The sequence below is a fragment of the Chironomus tepperi genome, unplaced genomic scaffold (assembly GCF_022539635.2).
Source record: "Chironomus tepperi strain 1889 unplaced genomic scaffold, CSIRO-AGI_Ctep_v1 contig_7, whole genome shotgun sequence".
In the NCBI taxonomy this organism is placed as follows: Eukaryota; Metazoa; Arthropoda; class Insecta; order Diptera; family Chironomidae; genus Chironomus; species Chironomus tepperi.
In genome coordinates, this window is record NW_027226129.1 from 954269 (window position 1) to 980048 (window position 25780).

General features: G+C 31.7%; 3 protein-coding genes across 3 annotated transcripts in view; 1 reads left to right on the top strand and 2 right to left on the bottom strand.

Annotated features, from left to right (window-relative positions):
• The first annotated feature begins 7877 nt into the window (after positions 1-7877).
• The window catches only part of Ca-alpha1D (Ca[2+]-channel protein alpha[[1]] subunit D), a 104505-nt gene continuing 86602 nt past the window's right edge, over positions 7878-25780 (top strand). The window contains exons 1-2 of the mRNA XM_070652474.1: positions 7878-7985; positions 8841-9083. The gene's annotated coding sequence lies outside the window, so the exon portion shown is untranslated. The remainder of the gene's footprint in view (positions 7986-8840; positions 9084-25780) is intronic.
• On the bottom strand, positions 10858-14553 carry LOC139092785 (uncharacterized). The gene is made up of 5 exons (XM_070643354.1): positions 14371-14553; positions 13373-13566; positions 12545-12662; positions 12182-12481; positions 10858-11222 (listed from the first exon to the last, which is right to left on the bottom strand). The coding sequence occupies exons 1-5, from the start codon at positions 14503-14505 to the stop codon at positions 11094-11096; spliced, it is 876 nt and encodes a 291-aa protein (XP_070499455.1). The 5' UTR covers positions 14506-14553; the 3' UTR covers positions 10858-11093.
• LOC139101016 (uncharacterized) lies at positions 14517-16307 on the bottom strand. The gene is made up of 4 exons (XM_070653902.1): positions 16174-16307; positions 15314-15716; positions 14598-14914; positions 14517-14545 (listed from the first exon to the last, which is right to left on the bottom strand). Exons 2-4 carry the CDS (start codon positions 15571-15573, stop codon positions 14517-14519), a joined length of 606 nt encoding a protein of 201 aa, XP_070510003.1. The 5' UTR covers positions 15574-15716; positions 16174-16307.

A 25780-nucleotide genomic window follows, 5' to 3' on the forward strand; every position in this document is an offset into this window, starting at 1 on the left:
TAATTTTTTCTTCGGGAATATTTTACTTATGATCATTCGTGTCAATGATAGTGAATTTAACTAATCAAATTTTACTTGACATGTGATTTTAACATAATTAATGTAACTGTTTACTCTTAAATTCAATTACTTTAATTAAATTATATTAGAAAATTCGTCTTAATTAATTAACTACAGTATAGTTATATTTAGTACTTTTTTGTCAGATTAGTCAAGTCAAATCCATTGAAAAGTTACTAAATACATGCAACAAAATTTGATGAATTAAATTAATTAAGACGAATTTTCTAATATAATTTAATTAAAGTAATTGAATTTAAGAGTAAACAGTTACATTAATTATGTTAAAATCACATGTCAAGTAAAATTTGATTAGTTAAATTCACTATCATTGACACGAATGATCATAAGTAAAATATTCTCGAAGAAAAAATTATTTTTACGAAAAATTGTGACGTCATGATTTTTTGCTACGTAAATATTTTTCGTTACGTGATTTTTTTCTACGTAAATATTTACGTATGAGCAAAAAAATCAGTGATTTTTTTACTCATGAAAATAAATGATTTTTTTTGCTCATGATTTTTTAAAATAATTTTAGTCTCTGATATTTATTGATTTTTTAAATTGAATTTTTTTAATTTTTTAAAAATACAAAATTTTCTAATTTTTAAAAGTTAACGGACATTTAAAATTCAAAATTTTTAACAATTATTTAAATTGTCCAAAAAAATAAAAAACACAAAAATTGGTGCTAAAAATTCTGCGATTTTTCTTCGATTGCTTCTCAAAATTCTCTTAAATTTCAATTTTTAATCATTTAATTTAATTAAATTTAAATTTAAATTTAAAAAAACACTAGAGTGATATAGTAAAAAAATGATATAAATTTAGTAGAACTCAATCTATCTCTATCTCTCTCTCTCTTTCTAATTCTATCCTTTTAACTTCCCACTTCTTTTTACTTTCTAATTTGTTCCTTAAAAATGTAGAAAATAAGAAAAAAAAATAATAAAAAAATTTGCGAATAAGAAAATTAAAAATTAAATTTAAAAAAAAAGTGAGGAAAAGTTCACCTGTTGATATACAATATTTGCATATATTTTTATAAAATATATATACATACATACAGATATATACATAATTAAATTATTACGATTATTAAAAACAATAAATTAATAAAAAATTATTAACGACAACCGCAACAACAACAACAACGATTGAATTGAATTATGTAGAATTAAATGGTTAATTTAATTAATGAACATGAAGATGAAAAATGTGAATAACATCAAAATTTAAATGATTTTTAAAATTGACATTTTTAATTTTTATTTTTTAAGATTTTTAATTTTTATTTTTTAAAATTTTTGAAGTTAACTTAATTTAAAATTTAAAAAAAAATTGTTAAAATTTTAAATGAATTGAATTGAATTTTTTGTACAATTTAGAAAAATGATTTAAAAATAATAAATTTATAAATAAATTGAATTTAAAATCGGAAATTTGAAATTTTTAAAACAAATTTTAATTTTTTTTGAAAATTAAAAAAATTTAAATTTTAAAAGAATTTAAATTTGAAATTTTAAAAATTTTAAATTTGAAATTATGAAATTTTTTTTTAATTTCAAAACTTAAATCTTTTAAAATTTTAAAATTTAAATTTTCAATAAGATTTTCACTTTTTTTTGTAATTTTGTGAAAAGATTAAAATTTAAAATTCAATTTTTAGTGTTATTTAAATTTTGAGGTTATTCCTAATGAAGTGAGCCAAACTATGAAAATGAACATCGAACTTTTTTGAGAATTAAAAAAAAATAAAAATCGTTAAATAATAATTAATTAAAATTAAGTGAAAAACTAGAAATGACTTCCATAATAATTTAGATAGCTCGTCATAGTGCTTTAAAAATTTTATTTTTAATTTTCTTTATTTTTGTTTTCTTTTTTTTTTTAATAAATTTTTAAATAATTTTTTTATTTTGCTGAGTTGTGAAAAATTCCTCTCAGTGTAGAACTCGTGATTAGATTTAAGGTTATTTTTGTGAAATTAAAAAGAAATTTTAGAAAAAGTTAAGATTTTTTGGAAGTTTTTGAAATTTTAAAATTTTTTAAAATTTTTCAAATTTTTTAAATTTTTCAAATTTTTTAAATTTTTTGGAAATTTTTTAATTTTTAAAATTTTTCAAATTTTTTGAATTTTTATATTTTTTTTAAATTTTTCTAAAATTTCTTTAAATTTTTTTGTTTGTTAATTTAGTTGAAATTTAATATTTTTTTGTAGAAATCGTTTTGCATAGTTGAAAAAAAAAAGTGAAAAAAGTTCTTCCTAATTTATTGACAATTTAAATGTTAGCACAAAAATAGAAATTAAAAAATAAAAAGTAAAACTTGTAGAAAAAAAAAGAATTAAAAAAGTGAAATAAAAAAAAAATCCAAAAAAATTGCACAAAAAGTCCTTTTTTCCCTTTCATTAAGTTATGTATTTTTGACATTTATATGAATTTGAAATGAAAAATTAACAAATTAAAAAAAGAAATAATAAAAAAACATTAAAGTGCCAACTAATCGTAGGAAATTTATAGAAAATTAAAAAAATGAATTATTAAAAAATTTTCAGCATTTTTTAATTTTTTTGAGATTTTGTGAAGGTTTAATTGGAAAAATAAGTTTAAAATTTTGATGTTAGAATTTTTAATTTTCATTTTTTTAAATTAATTTTTAAAAAATTGTGATTTTTTGCAAAAGATTGCAAAAGTTTAAATTCAAAACTTTAAAATTATAATTTCAAATTAAAAATTCAAAATTCAAATTTTTAATTTAAAATCTTAAAAATTTGAATTTTTTGAATTTTTTAAAATTCTAAAATTTTAAATTTTTAAAATTTGAGAATTAAAATTTTTAAAAATTAAATTTAAACTAAAAATTCAAATTTAAAAATTTCGAATTTAATTTTTTTCAAAAAACCTTCACGAAAACTAAAAAAAAAAACATTTTTTCAAAATAATAATAAAAAAACAAAACTCAAAGTGCTGAAAAAAAAATGAAAACTTTACAGTTAAAAAAAACAATTTAAATAAATAAAAAAAAATATTTTAGAATTTTTAATAAGAACAAAAAAAAATATTTAATAAAAATGAAAAAAAAAGTTTAGAAAACGCAGAAAATTTAAACTCATCGAAACTAAATAAGAAAAGTTAAAAAGAAAATAGTGAAACTATATACAACATTTATTAATGAAATAATACTCATTTAAAACAAATCCTTGAAGTTTAAAAGTTTGTCATTATTGGACATGACTTGACTAGTAAGTCATAGCTGATAATGATGGACTTGATGGACACGAGGAGCTCTTATGTTAAATTAAAAAAGCTGAAAAAATAAAACTTAAAAATGAAAGAATTTTTTATGGAATTTTATTGCCTTTTTTTTACAGATTCTGTCACAAGCACATGTCACACAAGAGACACAAGTCACACAGGAGACGCAGGACATAGATGAGAAACAAGAGACACACAAGATGCACAAGAGACACACAAGAGACACAAGAGACACAAGAGACACAAGAGACACAAGAGACACAAGACACACAAAAGACACACGTGAGACAAAAGAGACACACAAGAGACACACGTGAGACACTCTAGAGACACAAGAGACACACGTAAGACACAAGAGGCACACAAGAGACACATTAGAGACACAAGATACACAAGAGATACACTAGAGATACACAAGACACACAAGAAGCACACAAGAGACACACAAGAGACACAAGAGACACAGATGACACAAAAGACACATGAGACACATGAGACACATGAGACACAAGAGACACAAGTGACACAAGTGACACAAGTGACACACAAGATACATAAGACACAAAGCGACATTTAACGACAATTAAGGACACTAAGCGACACTAGATGACACTTGATGACACTAGGAGACTTTGAGCGACACCAAACGACATTAAAACAATAAAAAACAAATTTTACTAAATTCAATAATTTGTAAAAATTTTAATAAATCCTCAAATTAAAGCTTCAACTTCACTTAATTAATCTACAGCACCTTAAAATGACTTATTATCTCCAGTTTTCATTTTAAAATAATAAGTAATCTGCAGTCCATCAGGATCATCACCCGAAAAGATCCTAATTGATGTCTTATAATCACCATCCGGATACCAGGAACCGCCTTGCAATATCGGCCTATTAATATTCGTAACTGGACATCCACCCGGTTCAACACCTTCAGTATAGTTTAATGCAATAATACCCGGCAGTACTGGACATTTACGACATAAATTTGGATATCGTCGACTACAGTCGTCAAAGAATTTACCAAAGACATGAACTAATGGATTTGTCACAATTTCACATACTTTGATGGACTTGAAGTTGAAGACTTGATTGAAATTTCGTGAATTTGATGATTTGTAGGACAATTGGAGATCCAGCTGAAATATTAAGAGGTTTTAGATACTTTAAGTGATACAGTTGACTGTCTTGGATCCCCTGACAGGCAAAGAGCATGCATTCATGGTCTATGGTACCTAAAAAGCGGTTTTAGGGCAGAGACTGCTTTGAGGTACCGTAGAGACCATGAAAGTATGTTCTTTGCTTTTTAGGGATCCCCAAGACAGTTAGGGATCCAAAGTAGAGTTGGCAGGACTGTCTAAAGATGGATAGGCGACTGTACTGGAGTCTGCACTCTGGATCAGAGTTTGGAGGACTTTGGGAGTTCAGAATCTGGTCCAGATTGCAGTCCGGACTCTAGTCGAGGTGCCTTCACATTAGAGTTCGGCCAACTCAACCTTAAATTGGTGCAAATGGTCTTAAATTGATGATTAATCAGTTCCGAACCCTTAGACGGTGTGTATTGGTATGGTACAGGTATGTCATGCTGTGTTACACTACAGGTACGTACTGGTATCACGTGAGGTTGGGGTAGGGGTTAAAAAACTCATATCAGAGTGTGGCTGTCTCAAATTTGAGTTTTTCGACATTAGATTGTCGAAAAATTTGAACATTTTAAATTCAACTTATTTTAAATTAAAAATTTACGTTACAAAGAAAAGTTAAAGTAACGGTCAAAAAAATTTTGAATTTTGAAAAAAATTACGGTCGTTTTTGAGACAGCCACACTTTGACTCATATAATCTTGTGCTTTTTGATAGATCAATAGCCATTAAAGAATTGATCAACCCCACCCTACCCTCGTTTGAGCTACCCTCCTACCTGAGGGTAGCCTAGTACCATACCAGTACCATACAAGCACCTCCACCAATGACTACAACAAAATAGAAAAATAGTTGTCTTACAAATATTGGATTGACCTTTTTCAGCAATTCAGCTTCAAAGATTAACATTGAATTGTATCGAGCTATTGGAACTGTTCGGCATTTTAAGACTCTGATTGTTTTGTTACTCGACGTGCATTCTGATTTGTAGTGATAGTGACAGTACTGGAAATATTAAAAAAATGTTATGTAGTTGATTATGGCATAAAAGTGAGGTTCGTCGAAAAATTTAAGGCATGTATTTTCTGATGTTCTGGATGAGCATCGAGGTGCACAGGCCTGCTGCAGTTCTGAAGACCGGTACAAAAAATTTTGGCAAACTTTCATAGAAACGAAGGCAAATTAATTCTGGGCAAATTCTTGAGACCGAGTAGCCGGGAAGTCTCGAACTCGGTCTCGATCTCGATTTTGATCTGATCTTGATCTTGATCTTGATCTTGATCTTGATCTAGATCTTTATCTTGATCTTGATCCTAATCTCGATCTCGATCTCGGTCTCAGCATCGGCATCAGCATCAAGACTCTTTCTTAGTGCTGGATCCAGTTAAAATTCAAATCCCGGCACCATAGGTAGTCTCACCCTAGCCCATTTCAATTGACCGACTCATGCTGTTCGGATTTTACTTACGTAAGCAGCAGACACAGCCGAAATGTATGAAATAAAATATAAATTTAGTATAATTCCCATTTATATAAAAGATACAGTCTTGTCAACACGCCACGATCTATTGGAAAAAAAACGTTGAAAATACAAAAAATTTGTGAAATTTTTTACTTCCGCAAATTAAAGCTTTTTTTTGAAAATAATTTAAAAAAAATTTAAATTCTAATTGAAGATTCGCTTCGACGATGTTATAATCTGAAACTAAGCAACATTGATTTGAGTCGGGCATGTCTAATTCTAAAAGTGGGACTTAATAAGTGAAAATCAATTAGATTTTTAATAGACATAATATAGTTCTACATTTACAGCTAGTCAAAATGGACAAATCAACAAATGTGTGACGATGCTTTAAATTTTATGTCGAAGAACCTTAACAAGCTGAATATCATTTTTAATTCAGGAATTAAATGTACTCAATCCAAAATTTGATCCCGTAATTTCATACAAATTAATCAAGGTATAGCAATTCCTATTGCTGAAGAAATTGATCTAAAAATGTCGCAGTGCCTGGCAGACTAGACCTAGAATTTGAAACGTATTGCAATGCTGTCTATGCTTTTTATGCCATTGTTCCGGATGGAAGGTTAAAAAGCCTCGATTTTTCATGTTACTTAATATGTGAACAGTCTCTGGACTTGCATCATGACATTTGGATTGGACAGCATTACTATGTTTTGTAAATCGCAAAAGATCACGAGAGCGGCCAACGAATGTTTTGAAGGAGGCTGTTGATGGAGACTGAAAAGTATTTGATATTGGTAATTGGCAGATGGAGCTTAGTAATTGGTAATTGATCAGCAATAGAGTCAGATTCAGATGCCAAATGAACTGAATGCTAATTCTGATCAATTGTGATCCATGGTCCATCCTTCAGATAGGACCTAAAGCTTACCTAGAGCTAATCACACTCTAAAGTTTCTCTTCAAGAATTCTTTGTGAACGTCCACAAGCTATTTTGCAATCTAAAAAATAGTACATTATTTAATGAAGCTTTTGTTTTTTTCGTCAAAAATGACGCTTTTTTCCAGATCTGCACAGTTGCATGACCCAGCATATAACAAGCCTATTTACCTAGCCATCATTTTTGTGCCACGAATCACATAAACTGAATTGTGACTTTAACAAAGCTTACAGGATTTTGTGAATCAGATCCCAATCAGACTCTAAAGTCCAACTTGAACGAACTCCGACTCCATTTTACTCTGAACTTCACTAAAGTCGTACTTAAAAGTCCATTTGGAGTAAAATTTTAGAAGTTTTTACTTCGATTTTCCTTTAAGGAGTGAAACGTCATCTTCAAAATGGTCTCCTGCCAACTCTAGGACTTATTTACTTACTTCCTTTGCTTGGGCTGTAAACAGTGCTATTTTTTGATAACTCCTGAAAGTTCGGGATATTAGGAGCCCAAGCGTCATTATCAAATCTAGAAATGTAAACAGTAAATGCATCCGAATCTGACTAGACTTCCCAGGAATCAAACCCGGGTCATTAGGATCGGGAGGCAGATGCTTCAACCGCTACGCCACTGCTGCTGCTATTTCACTTCCTCTACAGAACTTCCACATACACACTAATTTAGATTAATTTACATAAAATACACAAAAAAATTTAACAAAATTTTCTTACAGATTTCTCAAAAATTTTAATCAGATTTTCCTCTCATCATCGACTTAATTACTACAAAATGTTCAACTCATCATCATGATTCATCAACAGAAACAACAAATTTTCTTCCTGAAAATAAAACTCAATTTTTTTCATGTTTTTTCATCCGAGCCGATCGCGTGTTTTTTCATCTTAAAAATGCCGACTTTCTCTTCAATTTTCTCAGAGACGATCGCAGAGAGAGGAAAAGTCGGAAAATTGTGAAAAATTTTCTCGCATCCCATTTTTCAGTCGATCAAGCCTCGGTGGAAGTAAAAAGTGTTAAAAAAGTGTGGATTTAAAATGTGCCTTAATTTAATTAAATTTAAGCCTTAAAATTGTCAAAAAGTTGACGAAAATATCAAAAAAAATGTAAAAAAGTTCAAGATTTTGTGGAAAATTTGTGGAAAATGTGGAAAATTTTGGAATGAAAATTTTCTTTTTTGTGAAAATTTTTTTCTTTTTGCCCCAGAAAAAAGTGCTCAACATTCGCTCGGGCTGACTTTTTCTGACTTTTTTTTTTCTTTCTTTCTTTTTTGTGATGCGAAAAGAAAGAAAAAAATTTTTTTTCATTTGTGATCTGGCGATTCTTTTTTTTTACTCAACACATTGTTGCTGTTATTGTTGTTGTTGTTTTTTTATATACATTTTTTGTGTCTGTTTAGTGAAATTTGAGGAAAATTTTTTTTTTTTATGATCATTTATTGAAGTGAAATTTAGATTAGACGATAAAACTTGTGAAGTTTTTTGAAAAAGATTTAATATTTTTTGAAAAAATTTATTTTTTTTAAATTTCTAATTTTAAATATATTAATACAAATTTAAAAACTTTTTAACAATTATTTTCAAAAATTTAAAAAAAATAATTCAATAATTCTAAAAAAAAATTCAAAAATTAAAAAAGAAATTCAAAAAAGCTTAAAAAAGTTTAAAAAATTAAAAAAATTAAATTTGAAATTTTTAAAAATTTTAAGAAGTTTTTAGAAATTTTTAGAAATTTTGAAAATAATTTTTTATTTTTTTAAATTTTTTAAGTTTTTTAATTTTTTTTTGATTTTTTGAACTTTTTTGAACTTTTTTTTAATTTTTGAATTTTTTTAGAATTATTGAATATTTATTTTTAAATTTAAGAAAATAATCAAATAATTTCATAAATTTTTCCACAGTTTTTTAAAATAATAATTGAGTGAATTTTGAATAGATTTTAATTAAATTTGAATTAAATAGCTTTGTAGCTAAGTAAAAAAAATAAATATTAAGTGAGAAACAAGTGACTTATTTAAATATTACACAATTTATTTTAAATAAAATCGACAATTTTTGTATGAAAATTGAAAAAGTAAATAAAAAGAAAAATAGTTTAAAAAATTACAATTAGTGAAAAATAATTAAAAGTGATTAAATTAATCAATTTGATCAAATCAACGAAAATAAGAGCAAATTAAGGATAATTCACAAAATATTCAGCAGGTAAGACACTAATTTGTCTATAGAGTCTTAAACCGACTTTGATGGAGACTCGACTTTAACTTCAATCAAGTCGACTTGAGTCTACCGTTTACTTCCTTACTTCACGCATCGTGCATATCGATCCATGATCTCTCATAAATGTTTCCTAAAGCTGGCTCTAACACTGGTTATCATCTGCCAATTATCAATACCAAAAGCAACATTATTTACATCAACAGCTTCTCTTCATGAGTTGTTAGGCCTTCCTTAAGCCGTACTCATTTGCCATCAAATGAATCCATATGAAATCCGACATCTAATTCTACATCTTAAATAAGAATTTCAATCCCTGCAGTTTAAAATGTACTAAGTCCCAGGAATTATCCAGCACTGGAGGCCACTTTCAGTGGAGATCTGCTAGTTCTGCCTGAAACTTAATATCCGGCTATGCAACCAAAATCTTGAAAATCTTAAATAATCTCCAAATTCTCAATAAACATATTCCCAAAGGTTCATTGTCTTAAACTGATCAAACAAACTCAATAATTAGTCAAATTTTAATCAATTTTTTTTCACATTTTCAATTTCTGACATTTTGCGTCACAAAACTCAACCTGAAACAGAGCAAAAACACTCAAAAAAAAGTAGCCAATAATTACACCAGACATGTGTTTACAGTCAAGCCACAACACAAAGATAATCTTCAATATTTTCAAATTTCATCATCAATTCTATTTTTAGTTCCAACAGCAGGCACAAAAAATTCCAGCTGCGAATTTTTTTTTTTTGTGTATTTTTTTACGACTTTTTGCAGCACAAAAAAAAACAGCCAGAAATTATTTATCATTTTTCAAAACATTTCCACGTCACTGGGATGTGCCGTGTCGCACCAAATATGCAGCACAGAGCATTTTATGAGTCACAGAGAGGAAAATTTTCGTGAAAAATTCTCTCGGAGAGGACTTTTTTGGATATGCTCTCGACACTCAGCTTTACTCATTTGTGCGAAAATAAATTTTACGATGAATTTTTTTTTGTTTAAGGTCGCGTGATCTACGCGTACTTTTAATGCTGGTGATGTTGACTTTTTCTTGACTGATTATTTGGCTTTATTTTGGAATATTTTAATAGTTTTTTAGACGATTTTTTGATGATTTTTGGGATGATTTTGACTTTCTGAAGAGCATATGGTGTGATAGAATTGAGAAATAGACGTCGTCCGCAGAACTGGATGGACTCCTGGAGTCTAAATTTGAAATCCATTTAAAGCCTGATATCTCGTCAGATTTTTGCTAGATCATCGTGAAATCATTCCATAAATTTTAATTTCACATCCTTATTTGATGTTTGTGGAAGGTGAAAAAAATGTACCCGGTCGACACAGGTGGCTTCCACTTGGCAATCAGGTGACAATCCATTCAAGTGACAGTTTTTATGACAATTAACATGAAAATTGGCTCAATTTGGAGTCTGATTCTGTGGTCTGGCTTTTAAGTCGATTTGAAATTTAAAGTCATTTTGAAGTTTAGTGGAGTCTGAATCAGGAGACCTGTCAGTTCTGCTGACGACGCTAGACGGTTTGAGTTAGACTCTACTGAACACCAAAGTCGAATTCGAAAGTCAGAATCTAGATTCCACTAGATTTGATCTTCAAAAAGATATCAAAAATTGAACTAATTCTGGTATTGTGGACAGCATGACTCTGGAATGGTCAAATTCACTTAAACCTGAGGACTCTATCTATTCCTATATAACTTTTAGACTTTTTCGTGCTATTTTCCATTAAGAGTTGTAATTATTGAAGATATTCGCATTTGAAATTTCCATTTATTCAATTTTATTAACAATTTTTAAGCTCTTATATCTATTAAATGCTTTAAAGACCCAACCATATGGGCTGAAGACCCATCCGTTCCCTTAAAAGATTCAACGATTACCCTAATATTTAATAAAACACAAAAATCATCAAATGATGTTGTAGAAGTGAATTCTATGCTGTTTATGTCAATATTTATAACAAAATAACTTAACTCATGTGACACTTGGCTGCAACTTTCCAGCCATAAGTTCTCCCAATCTCGAGAATGGCTCTTCAACAAACAAAAATGTCAACAATATTGGAATTGATATTTTCAGGATGTCCATCAAGAAAATCAGAATCTGCAAAATAATTTCAAATTTTAAAATTCAATTTTTTAATGTTTTAAGTTCAGAGTTGGCAGGACTTTGGTGAGTTAAGACTCTAAAATTTCGAAAAGGGCACCTTCTATGGATCCCGCACTCTAGAGGAAGGCGTCTCTTTATTGAAGTCTTGTCAACTCTGATTTCGACTGCATTAGAATGTCAGTTTTTAGCGCATTTTTGAAACTTGTTTTCAAATTACAAAAATCAAGTTAAATTATATGGAAGTGACTTGGATCCTACTGGATCTTGGTTTTGTGGATCTGGGAGTGACTTGGATCCACTGGATCTTGTTTTATTGGTCTTAAAGTGACCTGAATCCTACTGAACTGACTTATTAATCAAATACTGATCGCTGGGACAAAAATGCGCTTAAGTCCCTCGATCAATAACACGAGGACTTTTGTAATTTTTTTCTAATAGACAAGATTCAGACTAAAGTTACAAAACAGGTAACTGTTAGCAGCAACTCTGGCTCAGACACTCATGACAAAATTGTTCAAATTGTACAATTTTTATACATTTTCCGAGCCTAGGTATGTCATAGGACTAAGTTCGAGACTCGAATCCGAAATTTTGACAAATTCCTTTGAAGTCTCGACTGCGGTTTCTTTCTGGGAATTAGTTCCACTCTCGGTTCCGATCTCGGTCTAGGTTTCGATCTGGATCTCGGTTACAGTCTTGGTTCCGATGTCAGTTTCGATTTTGGTCTAAGTCTCGATCCAAAGTCTTGATTATCCATCAAAAACGAGGCTTCAGGAAGTTTTAGTTCCCTAGCAGACAAAAAGACCGCTTTTAGGTACCGAATTAGTCATTCTGAGCCACAAAAGCATGCTCTTTGCCTGTTAGGGGTAGGCATGCCACATTTTGTCCTGTTTTACATCATATCCACCCAAAGCACTGCCTCAAATCTCATAAATTCCCCAAAAAATACTCACAAAATCCAATTCATTTCTTATTTCAATCGGTTCCAGTTGTCGTTCATAAATTGTAAATTGAATGTAGGCAGACATTAGATAAATGCTGAAACCCATTTTTGAGATTGGTGTCCAAAAGTCGCTCGATAAGAACTTCTTGATCGTCCCATCCGAATGGTAACAGGAATTGAGGAGAATTAACAAGGAATAAATCGTAAAAATGTCAAAAGTTGATGCCAAAATTGAAATTTGCATTTTTCCGCATGTAAAAAATGACAGCGAATGGATGAAAAACAGGATGAAGGTTGGAATTACTGTGATCTGCAAGAAATTGAGGTTAAAATATGAATTTTGAGGTTAAAAAAAAATTAGAAAAATTCTCACAAAATCTTTGACTTTTGAATCTTTGGTCAAGAACTGCTCCAAAATAAATCCACCAAAAAATGGAAGCAGTCGGTAGCATGCTGCAATGTATTTGATGAAGATTTCATCATGATATGTGCTGAAAATAGGTTGAATTTAATTAGAATTTGAAGGAATTATGGGAATAAGATGGGGATGTTGGGGTTGATACTGATGGGACTAGTCAAGCATATAACAAGCATTATCGAGATCGAGATCAAGACCAAGACGTAGTCAATAAGACTAAGGTTAAGACTTATCAGTCTCAATCTCGAGTTTTGTTGAAGAATTCCTTGGATTCTTAGTCTTGGTACGGTTCTCATTGTCAGTCTCGGTCTCTGTTTTGGTTCCAATTTCTGTCGTCTTTGTGTCCGTCTCTGTCTCGTTCTCGCTTGGTCCTTGTTTCGATCTTGGTCTTGGTCTTGATCTTGATCTTAGTCTTGATGTCTTGATCTTGATCTTGATCTTGAACTTAATCTTGATCTTGATCTTGATCTTGATCTTGGTCTTGATCTTGATCTTGGTTTCGGTTCTAGTCTCGATCTCGATCTCGGTCTCGGTTGTGTCCGTCTCTGTCTCGTTCTCGCTTAATCCCTGTCTCGGTCTTGGACTTGATCTCTGTCTCAGCCTCATTCCTAGTCTCGGTTTCAATCTCTGTCCTGATTCCAGTCCTATTTCTGAACCTCAGTTCCTGTCTTGATCTCGTTCTCTGTTTCGATTTCTCCAAAAATTGGAGGTCTACTCCCTTATACCCCTTTGAATCCTCCCCAATTCATCCTATATCCTCATCCCCAAACTATATATACTCACTCAAATCCCTTATCAGTAAACAGCATGTAATAATATCCATCATATGTGTGATAAAATCTGATGACTGTCGATGCAAGCAAAACCAGTGCTTTGATATAATTTCCAAATTTTTCATGTTTAATCGCCCAAAACACAAACGGTGCAGCAAGTGTCAGTTGTAGATAGACTGATACAAACCAGATAAATGCTGCATACTGAAAAAGAAGAAGATTGTTTAAAAAATTTAGGATTGATTGTTGATTTGGGTAGTTTGGTGGAGGTGAAAGGGGGGAGCAATGGGGTAAAAGAGGGTACATTGGGTAATAGGAGGAACGTTGGGGTAGTAGGTGGTAGTAGGGGGAGCATAGAGTTGATAGGGGAGCATTGGGGTAAAAGCATGGGGTAGAAGAGGAAGCATTGGGAAATAGAGGATGCATGGGGTAAAAAAGGGCACATGGGGTAGAAAGGGGAGCATTGGGAGAAGAGGAAGCATGGAGTAGAAGGAAGTGCATGAGGTAGAAGAGGGATGCATGGGTTTAAAGGAGGAAGCATTGGGTAGAAGATAAACATATGGTAGAATAGGGGACATGGGGTAGAAATGAAAGCATGAGTTAGAAGGAAAAAATGGGGTTGAGGCAAAGCATGGGGTAAAATAGGGAGCATTGGATAGAATTGGGAGTATTAAGTATAAGGGGATGCATGGGGTAGTAGGCGGTAGTAGGGAGTGCATAGGGGTAAAAGGAAGAGTATAGAAAGATAGAAGGGAGAGAATTGAGGGTAGAAAGAGGTGCATGGTGTAGAAAGGGGGGGGGGGGGAGCATGGAGTAGAAGGGGCAGCATGGGGTACATGAGCATGGATTGGGTAAAAAGAGAAAGTATCGGGTAGAAGGAGGACAATTGGACTAAGAAGAAGGAGCATGGATGAATAAATAAGGGAGCATGAGTGGTAGCGGTGGGATCATGGGTGGTATAGGTGGTAGAACGACAACCATGCCGGAATCAGCCCTTCAACAACTCACTATCTGCTTCGCATCCATAAAGTTAAATGTCAATGCCATCCACCAATATTTCTTGCATGTTTCCTTCTCAACCCCAAAGCTATAAGGCGCAAAATTCTCAGAATTAGATGTGATTGTCAAAGCCACAATTAGCATCGTAACTGGAACTAAACGAGTGAATCTCTTGATGTAAAAGCTTAAAATCCATTTGATCTTGCTGGTTCCATTTTCACATCCCTTTTTTAAACTTTTAACTGCCAAAATTCCACCAATTATGAAGAATATTTCCATAAGTGACACAATAACTTGTATTGACTGATAAAAGGCACCGGTCAGCAATTCTTGTAGATTTTCACCATTTTTAAATGGAAATATGAGTCTTGATATTAAGCAGTGATACAGGATGATTAAAATAGTTGCAATAGCTTTAAATCCATTGAGATAAGCTGTTGATGAGGCATTGGAACTAAAGTTGAATAAGTCTTTGATTATGCTGGTTAATTTGAGTTTCTCGGGTCCAATTATTGAGAAAATGAGAGTAACTGATGTAATTCCGATGAAAATTCTGGAAGGATGATGGAATTAGGGATGAATATTATGTAAGGCTTCCCTGAGTTCCGGAATCCATGAGTTCCGGATTCTCTGAGTTCCGGATTCTCTGAGTTCCGGATTACCCAATAGTCCGGATTTTCTCAGTTCCGGATTCTCTGAGTTCCGGAATCCATGAGTTCCGGAATCTTTGAGTTCCGGAACCTTTGAGTTCCGGATTCTCTGAGTTCCGGATTCTCTGAGTTCCGGATTCTCTGAGTTCCGGAATCCATGAGTTCCGGAACCTTTGAGTTCCGGATTCTCTGAGTTCCGGATTTTCTGAGTTCCGGATTCTTTGAGTTCCGGAATCTTCGAGTTCCGGAATCTTCGAGTTCCGGAATCCATGAGTTCCGGCTCATCCTTCAAATTTACTCACAAAATTCTCGGCAAATTCAACCAATTCAGCATCGGAAGCTCCAATCTCTCAATTACATCATCAGATTGTCTATTAAATTCCTTTCGGCAGTAAATGACGTCCTTAAATGTCAGATTCTGATCACCAAAAGCCAATTCCAAAATATTTTTAACATCCACACTGGAACAGCTGTTTGGAAGACAAATTGAACCCAAAAATGACTCATCGAGGTCAATCCAAATGTTTTGGTATGAAAGTGATTTTGGTGGAACTAAAAACATCAAGTCTGGACTAAAATATTGAACTTGACAATATTGTGTCGATAGTTTGTTGATATTGATGCTTTTGCAGGCTAATATGTCACCAAAGTCATGTGAATTTCCATATTTGTGGCTGATGTTGAAGCTTGACCATGCGGAAAGTACTGAAAAATAATTAATTTTTGGATTATTATTGTCTGGGTAATGATAATTGCTTATAAATGAAGGTTAAAGTTCATGGGAATTTTTGACAGACTTTTTGACATAAAATGGTAGTTGGTTGGGACATGTTGGAATGAAGTTCGTTAAAAATTTGCAGACCTGGAGCTTTTTGGTCGAATTCTATATTGAAATAAAGTCAACTGCATTGGGAAAAAGGAATCCCGGGCGGAAAGTGTCTCGGGTAGAAAGTGTCTCGGGTAGAATGTGTCTCGGATAGAAAGCTCCCCGGGTAAAAAGTCAAATTTCCCAGTTCTATCCCAAAAACTAAAGTAGAAAGTGTCTCGGATAGAATGTGTCTCGGATAGAAAATGTCTCGGGTAAAAGGTGTCTCGGGTAAAAGCGCCCCGGGTAAAACAGTGAAATTTCCCAAAAACTAACCCAAACTCTTAAAATTCTTACATTCAAAAATTGTCAAATTATCAAAATATCCATTCCTAAAAATGTCACCACAAGCACTGCTGATTCTTGTATCATTTTGAATAATTTTGTCAATAATATCAGCATACTTAGTTGGTCTACAATAATTAAAGTTAATGATGATCAAGAAAATTGCACAAAAATTTAAAGCCATTAAGCACAACTTTAACAATCGGAACTAAAAACTCGACTGACTGAAATTCTTGAAATTTTTTATTTATTTATTTAATACGCAAAATAATCAAGCTTTACATTTTTACAGACAGATCATTTAGATTCGGAATTATTTGATTGCAGACATATTAACAGACAACAATTTTTGGGGTAATTAAGGGGGTTAAGTAAAATATATGAAAATTGAGCAAATATTTAGGGTAAATTGACTTAAATTTTTGTGTGTAAATTACACAGTGTAATTATGCAATAAGCAATTAATTTTGGAATTTTTTAGGTCCTTTGATGATGATGCTCGGGAAGTAAATGTAAATATCTTTGGAACGACCGAATTAAAATAATTTTGGTCTTTTTGTCCAAATTTTGACCGTCTTCTGGACCGAATTTTAGTCGTCTTTTGACCAATTTTTTTCAGTTTTTTCGACCAAATTTTGGCAATCTTTCCTTCCGAATTTTCGTTGTTTTTTGGCCTTATTTCAACCGTCTTTTTGTCCGAAATTTTGACATCTTTTCGTCCGATTTTTTGCAGTCTTTTCGCCCAAATTTTAGCCGTCTTTTCGTTCGAATTTCACCTGTCTTATTGTCCAAATTTCGGTCTTTTTGTTCAAATTTTGGACTGAATTTTTCTGAATTTTAAAGTTTATTCAGTTGTTGGATAGTTGACAAAAATTGGTAAAAAAAAAGCAAAATTCGATCAAAAAATGACAAAATTCATTTAAATAACGGCAAAATTCAACCGAATTAAGGCAATAAGTATGTGGAGGATAAGAGGGTTAAGGGCTCTTTATGCCGAGACCAACACAGAGACTGACACTCGAGTAGTCTCAGTCACGGTCATTTCAATTTGTCAAGAAATGACGACAAAGTCAAGAATTTTGACTTTCTCTTTATGTCACCAGAATATGGAATACACCCTAGCTATTGCTCAGAAGACACCACACAGAAAACCAACTTTGGGCCAGATACAAGTAAATCAGGTCTCAAGCTACAGTAAAGATGGACTAAAGCTAGATTTTCGGCAATTTTTACTTTATTGGAGACTTGGGGAACCATAGGTAGGGTTGGGGGGTTGAAGGATCAAAAAGTCAATTCCTTACGTTACCTAACATATGAACAACCCGCGTCAATGTCTCAAATCATCACAAAAAAGTGCGGAAGTCAAGAATTTTCTTTTCAAATTCTGTCTAATGCGAATAAAGAGAAAAATTTCTCTGAAAATCCAAAAGGAAAATAAAAAAAATAAATTTTCTCAATAAGATAAACAGAACCAAAAAGGAAGTAAAAAATTGTGTGTAAAAAGTCTTAAAGGAGACAAAATCCTTATCGGTGACTTTTCATCTCAAATTTATTGTTTATTTTGAGAGAATTTTCACAAATTTTCTCTGGCTGTGTCTCTCAAGGACACCTGTTGGACATTCTTATATCCACAAATTGGAGAGCATTTGGGGGTACTTTGGGGTTCTGAGGGGTTATCGGGGCAATTTTGAGGTTAGAATTGATGAAAATTGTGGAAAATTGTCAAATTTAAGTCGGAAAATTCAATTTTAAATCCTTCAAGTCGCCACGCATGCCCAGCACGCCGACTCTCATCCATAAAATGAGAATGAAAAGTGAAAAAATTGAGTAGAAATTTTCATTAATTTTCCTCAGTCGATAAGAGCTAGTCGCGACATTAACAGCGCCAAATTGTCGGATATCCAATAAAAAAAATATAAAAATTATTCACAAAAAAAATAAGAAAAACTTTTTAAGACGAAAAAATTATCAAAAAAAAAAAATTATTTTTTAAAAAAAGAAAATTCGGAAAATTCGGAAAATTCGGAAAATTTTAAAAATCCAAAAAAAGCTCCTTTTGTGCCTAAATCCCCCAAAAAGTGTTAAAAGTGCGTAAATTTCCATGCCAAATTTTTCTTGCCACTCCTAAAAGTGATGGAAAAAGTCGGAAAATTCAGTCAGTCGGAGAGGAAAACTCTCGAAAAAAAAGAAAAATTTTCCACTTTTTTCACATTTTTTTCCCCATCCAACCATGTTGTTGAGGACATTCAAGGAATTATCTAGTTGGTGTCTAGTGATGAATAATTAAGACATTTTTTGTTGTTGTTGTTGTTGGTGCTGATTGTGCTGCTTGTGTGGATGTGTTGGACTGATTGTGAATTGTGAACATCTGGTGGATATTTTTTTTTTTTTTTTTTGGCGGGATATGACTTGATTTTGGGACTGTTGTGATAGAATTGCGGTTGATTTTCGAATGTTTTGAGTAAAAATTGTTGTGGATTTTTGGGAAAATTTTGAAGAATTTGTGTAGAAAATTGGAAAATTTTTTGAATTTTTTAAATGAAAATTTGTGAAAATTTGAAAAACTTTCGAATTTTTTTGATGAAAGTTTGGAAAATTTTTGGAATTTTTCGACTTTTTCGAAGAAAATTTGACTTTTTAATGAAAACTTTTGAAATTTTGACGAATTTTGCAATATTTTAACATAAAATTGATAAGTTTTTGGAAGTTTTAATGTTTTTTAATGAAATTCTTGAATTTTTTGGTGAAATTGATTTAAATTTTAAGAATTTTCCAATTTTTTTGAAGAAAACTTTCAAGATTTTTATAAAAATTTCAACTTTTTCGCTGAAATTTGTTAAAATTTTGAAATTTTTTGATGAAAAATTGAAGAATTTTGAGAAATTTTTGAGTTTTTATGAGAAAAACATGCAAAATTTTGCAAAATTTAGGCATTTTCTGATAAAAATTGTCAGAAATTTGCAAAATTTTGATGAAATTATTCAAAAATTTTCAATAATTTTGAATTTTGTCGAAGAAAATGTTTCTGAAATTAATGAATTTTATTCAAATTTGATGAATTTTTGACCGTTTGATTAAATTTTTCAAAAATTCAAAAAAATTAAGGAATTTTTAGATTTAATTGGAGATTTGATTGGTATTTTGGCAGTTTTGTTAAGAAAATTGATGATTTTTGATGAAAAAAATGGAAAATTTAACAGAAAATTAGCAAATTTTGAAAGGAAATTTGAGAAAAAGTGCGAAAAGTTGACTTGGTTCTTTTCAGAAGTTGACCAATTTATCTCAGAAATTTGTAAAATTCTCCAAAAAATTTCACATTTTTACTAAAATTACGAATATAAAAAAAATTGCAAATTTCTCAATTTCACCCCAACTAACCAGATACAACCCCACCTTACCCATCCCCTCATCAAATCCCCCAAAAATCTCCACAAAAATTCATTACATCCAACACACACATGTGTCCATAACTATGTAAATTATATGTCATGACCTCTGTGTAGCACCCATGTCTGTCTATGTCTGTCTACATCTATGCCTGCCTGCCTAATAGTTTCCTTTGTCTCTCATTTTATCTTCTGTTCCCAACGGATGCTTTTAAACTTATTAAGATCTCATCTTTCACATGCATTATCAGTTCCTTTTGATGATAAATCTTCAGCCTTACTTGACATCCTTTTTAATGTTATCTTTGAGAATATGTCATGATATCCTTTTTGGATTTGGATATGAGATTCTTCTTATGGGAATATTTTGATAAAAAAAAATTATTTGAGATTTTTTTGGTTGAGATTTTTAAATGGTTTTTTGGAGTTTTTGAGATTTTGAGGCTGAAATTGGCAATTTTTGGATGGATTTTGGGAAAATTGTGGCAAATTTTGAGAAATTTCATCAAAAAAATGGTCAAAAATTCTTCAAATTTGGATAAAATTCATCAAAATTAGGAACATTTTGGTCAACAAAATTCGAAATTTTTGAATAATTTCATCAAAATTTTGCAAATTTCTGACAATTTTTATCAGAAAAAGTTCACATTTTGTAAAATTTTAAATGTTTTTCTTATTAAAACCCAAAACTTTCTCAAAATTCTTCAATTTTTAATCAAAATAATCGAAAACTTCTTAAAATTCTCCAAATTTGCTTCAAAAAAGTTCGAAAATTTCACAAAATTGCTAAACTTTTTACCAAAAACATCAAAAATTCTTCAATTTTTCACCAAAAAATTTCAAAATTTTGACAATTTTCATAGGAAAAAGTTGAAATTTTTGTAAAATTCTGAAAGTTTTCTTCAAAAAAATTGGAAAATTCATCAAAAAATACACAAAATTCTTTAAAAATTCAACAAAAAATTGCAAAATTCGTCAAATTTTTGCAAATTTTTATCCAAAAAAGTCAAAATTTTATTAAAAAAATCAATTTTCCTTCAGATTTCCATTTGTTTCAATCTGTCAGTTATTTGCCATTATTCTATTAACTTTTCTAAATTTCGGCTCAAAATCTGCCAATTTTCTACTAAAATTCCATTTTTTTTTATCAAAAAAAGTTGAAAATTCTGACAATTATCATCAATTTCAACTCAACAATTTCGCATTTTCCATCACAATTTTTCATTTTTTCTCAACAAAAATGCCAAAAAAATCTCAAAATTTTCCAAATTTTCAGAAATTTCCTTCAAAATTTGATTAAAAAAAATCAAAAATTTCACAAAAATCGTCAATTTTCCAGAAAATTCCTCAATTTTCCCCGACAGAACTGCCAAAAAAATCATAAAATTCATCAAAATTGAATCTCCGCAAAGTCCAATTCCCCCACCCCCACCCATCCAGCACATTGTCCCCTAATTTCCTAATCTCCATTGTTCCTCTCATTCCCCCCAAATTCCAACTTCATTCCTATCTAATTCACTGCCTTAAAATACATTTTATCATCATTTTTATTACCCATATATCAAATCCGCTCAAAACATCCCGTCCACCCGTCCATAAATATCCAAAAATCAGCTTCCCATCCCTAAAAATTCTCACAAAAAACTGCAAATTGCTTCGATGATTACGCAAAAAAAATTTATTATTTTGATATTTTTCTCTCTTTTTTTTGTGACAAGTGGCAGCAGTGGATTTAAAGGCGACACAGTTCCTTCGTCGTGTCTCTTTTGTGCTTCTTGTGCATTTTTTTTCTCAATTTTTTCTCAATTTTTTTTTTTTTTTGAGCTTTTTTGTGAGAAAATTGAATGAATTTTGTGAATGAACTTATGGAAGGAGTTCGTGGATCTTTTTTTGGTATTGATGACTTCTCTCTGGTTACTGTTGTTTGTTGTTGTTGTTGGAATGGTTTTGTGGTGAAATTTTGAAATGCGTTTTTGTGGCAGAAAATGGGAAAATTTTGATGATCTTTGTGGTTGCTTTGTGGATTGATACTGAGAAATTGGGAAGCATTGTTGGAAGGTTTTTGGATGATGTTTTGGGTAAAGCAAGGGGTAGGTACTATGGTATGGATCGGGGTAGTCAGAAATTTTGGGAATTTGGAATCTAAAAGTGCAAAAATACGACAAATTTTTGAGCAATTTTGAGGTTTTTTGAAGCATTTTGAAGGGCTACTCAACACTCTCATCACTTTCACTCTTCTCAATATTCTCACCATTTTCACCTATCCCACCACTCTCACCAATTTCACCACTCTCACCACTTTCACCACTCTCACCAATCTCATCATTCCCATCTCTTTCACCATTCGCACCAATCTCACCTCTCTCACCACTTTCACCATTATCATTATTCCCACTTTTTCACCATTCTCACCATTCCCATCATTTATACTACTCTGACCATTCACATTACAATCACATTTCCCACCAATCTCACCTTTCTTACCACTCTTACCATTCCCACCTCTCTCTCACTATATCCAACACTTCCACCTCTCTCACCATTCTCATCTCTCCTAGGTCAGATCTATAGCAACTCTAACACCAAGACTGGATCACTTTGTCTTTAAAACCGGATTTAAAACCGAATCCGAAACCAAGTCAAAGAGTCAGATTCACTTTAGATCTGGCACCAGCCTTTTTATATTCAAAATGCTCCAATTCTACTTCCTCTGCCTGACAACTCATTCCACAAATAAAATCCTCTCAAAAACAAATCAATAATCCTTACAATAACCAAAATAGTCGTTCTCATTACCGATTAAAGTCATGAAAATTCTCCTAAATCAAGACAAAAAAAAAAAGATAAGAAAAAGAAGCTCAAAGAAAATAATAATAATTTTGTGTTGACTATCAATTTCACATAAATCACTAATAATTCTCTCAATATAAGCCAAGAAGTAAAGCCAAAAAAAAAAAAAAACACAAATTCTGCTGACATGTGAGAAGAAAGAATGCTTTGACTGTGTTTAGACTTGAAGAATTGTTGAATGGAGAAAATAATAAAGGAAATTTAAATGAAATTAAGAACATTTTCACCACTCTCACCTTTTCCACCATTTTCACCAACTCACCATTCCAAAAATTTCCACCATTTTCACTATTCCAACAATGTCTATCATTCTTAACATTTCTACCACTTTCACCATGCTCACCACTTCCACCATTTTCACCATTTTCACCACTCCTACCACTCTCACAATTCAGACGACTTCCACGACTCCTACTACTTCCACCACTATGACCATTCTTACTAATGTCACCATTTCCACCAAATTCACCACTTTCATCATCTCCACCATTCCTACCATTTTCAATAGTTTCAACACTCTCACCAATCTCATCACTTTGACCAATTTCAACAATTTAACCACCTCCACCATTTTCACCCTATTCGCCGATCCCACCTTTTCCACCACTTTCACCAAAATCAAAAATTCCCCAATCAGTTCCCATTCCTTGAATTTTCTTCTTCTCATTTTTTTCTCTATGAAAATTCATTGAATTTTTTTTCTTTTCTTCTTTCTCAATTTTTCCTATAACAAAGTAAAGTTGAAAAATTGAGAATAAAAAAAAGAGAAGCAAAAGAACTTTCAAATTGTGCAACCAAATCGAATCATTTGTGAAAGTAAATTGAATTAGTTTCGATTGAGATTAAAAAAAAAAAAACGGAATTCTCGAGTGAATCAAGTAATTCAAGAAAGAGTGCAGTGAAGTTTTTGAAAAGTTTTGTCTTTGTGGATTTATTCACATTGAAATGTGGGATTTTGAACTTATTTAAGGTGGATTTGGGGTGAGGGGTTGATGGTAATGTGATGGGGTAAGGGGAGATAAGGTGGGTTAGTTCCTAGGCTGAGAAACTAGGCGATATCGGAGGTATTTATATGAAATACTGCGGCATTTCTTATAAATTTTGCACTGGGTTAGTTCAGTGGCAATCCAGCCTCATGGGGTGAGATTTATGGGGCATTTTGGATAGTGTCTGATGTTGATTCTGTTGTTGACTAATTGTCAATATTTAGTGAGTTGCTAAAATACCGTAAATTGGAAGAAAAATGTGCCAAAAATCTGGCAAAAATTGTTATCAAATTGACCAAAAAAAAAACTGAAAACTGAAGGAATTCGACAAGAATCTGACAAAAATTGACATAAATTTGACGAAAATTGACAGAAATTTCACTATAAATTGCAAAATGGCTGAAAAATTTACAAAATTTGACAAAGAATCCGGTTGAAATTGCCATAAAAGCAGCCATAAGTGACTAAAATACTAAAAATTGGTGAAAATAGGAGCAAAAATTGTAGAAACTAGAAGAAAATTATCCAAAAAATGCAAAAATTGGTCCATATCTCAAATTCAGATCACATTCATCCTCAATTCTCAAAAAACTCGCCCCCACCTCGCTTAATCCCCCAAAAAGCCGCCTCAAAACAATCAACACATCCCCAAAAAAAGCTCATTATCATCATCCCAATAAAAGAACGAGAGAAAAAAGCTATTTATCTCGAAACGCAATGACATTTTCTTAAATTATTAGCCAACTTTTTCATTTTTTTACTTCTCTCAAGCACGTTCCAATGATGATGATGATTGATTTCTTACAATCTACTCGTAAATGAGAAATAAGTTAAAAGAAAATGAAAAGCTTGTACTTATTTTTATTATTTTTTTTACTTTTTTTTCATTCAAACGATTGTAAAATGAAAGAGGAAATGCTGTAAATTATTGAGTGAACGTTTTTCTTTCCTATGCTGTGGGAATTGGAAATAAAGCTTCAAATAAGAAGAAAATTCTGTTATTTTGTATTAGATATTTTGTGTAATATTGAGGAAATGAGACTTTTAATGAAGGGAGTTAAATGGGTGCATGGGAAGAATCATGAGGTGGGGTAATCCCTTTACCACCTGGAAGTTTGAAGATTCCAACCTATCCCTTACCCACCTAGGAGTTGAAAATTATTCGATAAATCACTTAAATTATGATATTCTACACGAAAATTCCAAACCAGCCTATTTCCACCTGGAAGTTCAAAAATTCAAATCTAACCTCTATCCACATGGAAGTTTAAATTCCAAACAAATTCCTAAAACCCAAAAATTATGACATTTTATTCTAAAATTCCAACCCATCTCCTGTCCATCTGGAAGTTTGAAAATTCTAACCCTTCCCATACCCACCTGGAAGTTTTAAAATTCTAACAAATTCCAAAAATCCTCTAAATTATGAGGTGTTATGCAAATATTTTAATCTATCCTCTATCTGTCTGGAAGTTCAAAAATTCCAATCCAGCCCCTCTCCACCTGGAAGTTAAAATATTCCAACCCATTTCCTTCCCACATGGAAGCTTAGAAATTCAACTAGATCCCAAAAACCCTAAATTTCAAAATTCTACACAAAAAATTTTAACTCAGCCCCTCTACACCTGGAAGATGAAAATTTAAACCCATCCTCCATCCACCTGGAAGTTTCAAAATTCAAATAAATCCCAAAACTACCTTAATTATGAAATTTTATTCAAAATTTCCAACTCAGCCCATTCCCACTTGGAAGTTTAAAAAATCCAAACCAGCCCTTACCCACCTGGAAGTTCAAAAACTCAAACCCACCCCCTTACCCACCAGGAAGTTCACAAACTACTCACTAAACCTTCCCCATTGAATGTCGCGGATGGATTTAAAATTTATGAGACTTTTCGTCTGTCGTGTAATCGAAAAAAATTGTTAATGGATGTTGCTCAATGCATGAATTTTTTAATGTCTTTGACTCATGAAATATGAGTAAGGAAGTGTAATTAGAAATGTAAAGAGTGCATGACTTGCCTGGGGGTTGAAAGTAATAGCTTTAGATTGTCTATTTAAATGACATTTATTAAGAATTTTGAGGTTATGTTGTGGTATATTTAGATTGTGGATGGCTTTTGGGGGTTGGGATGACTTGAGGTAGTTGCAGGGGCAGTTTGGGTTGTTTTGGGATTCTTGGGTCGGTTTGAGTCGACTTCCTGGATAGCATGAGTCGGTTAGTTGATCAATAATCCAGTCATAAGTCGGTATGACTCTGAATTGTTACTGGATTCGGTTTTAATTCAAGTCAGAGCCATGCTGACCACTGCCGCAAATGTCATAAACTTTTGTGCCAAATTCTGACAGATTCTTGTCAATTTTTTTCAGTTTTCTGTCGAATTTCGACATTAGATT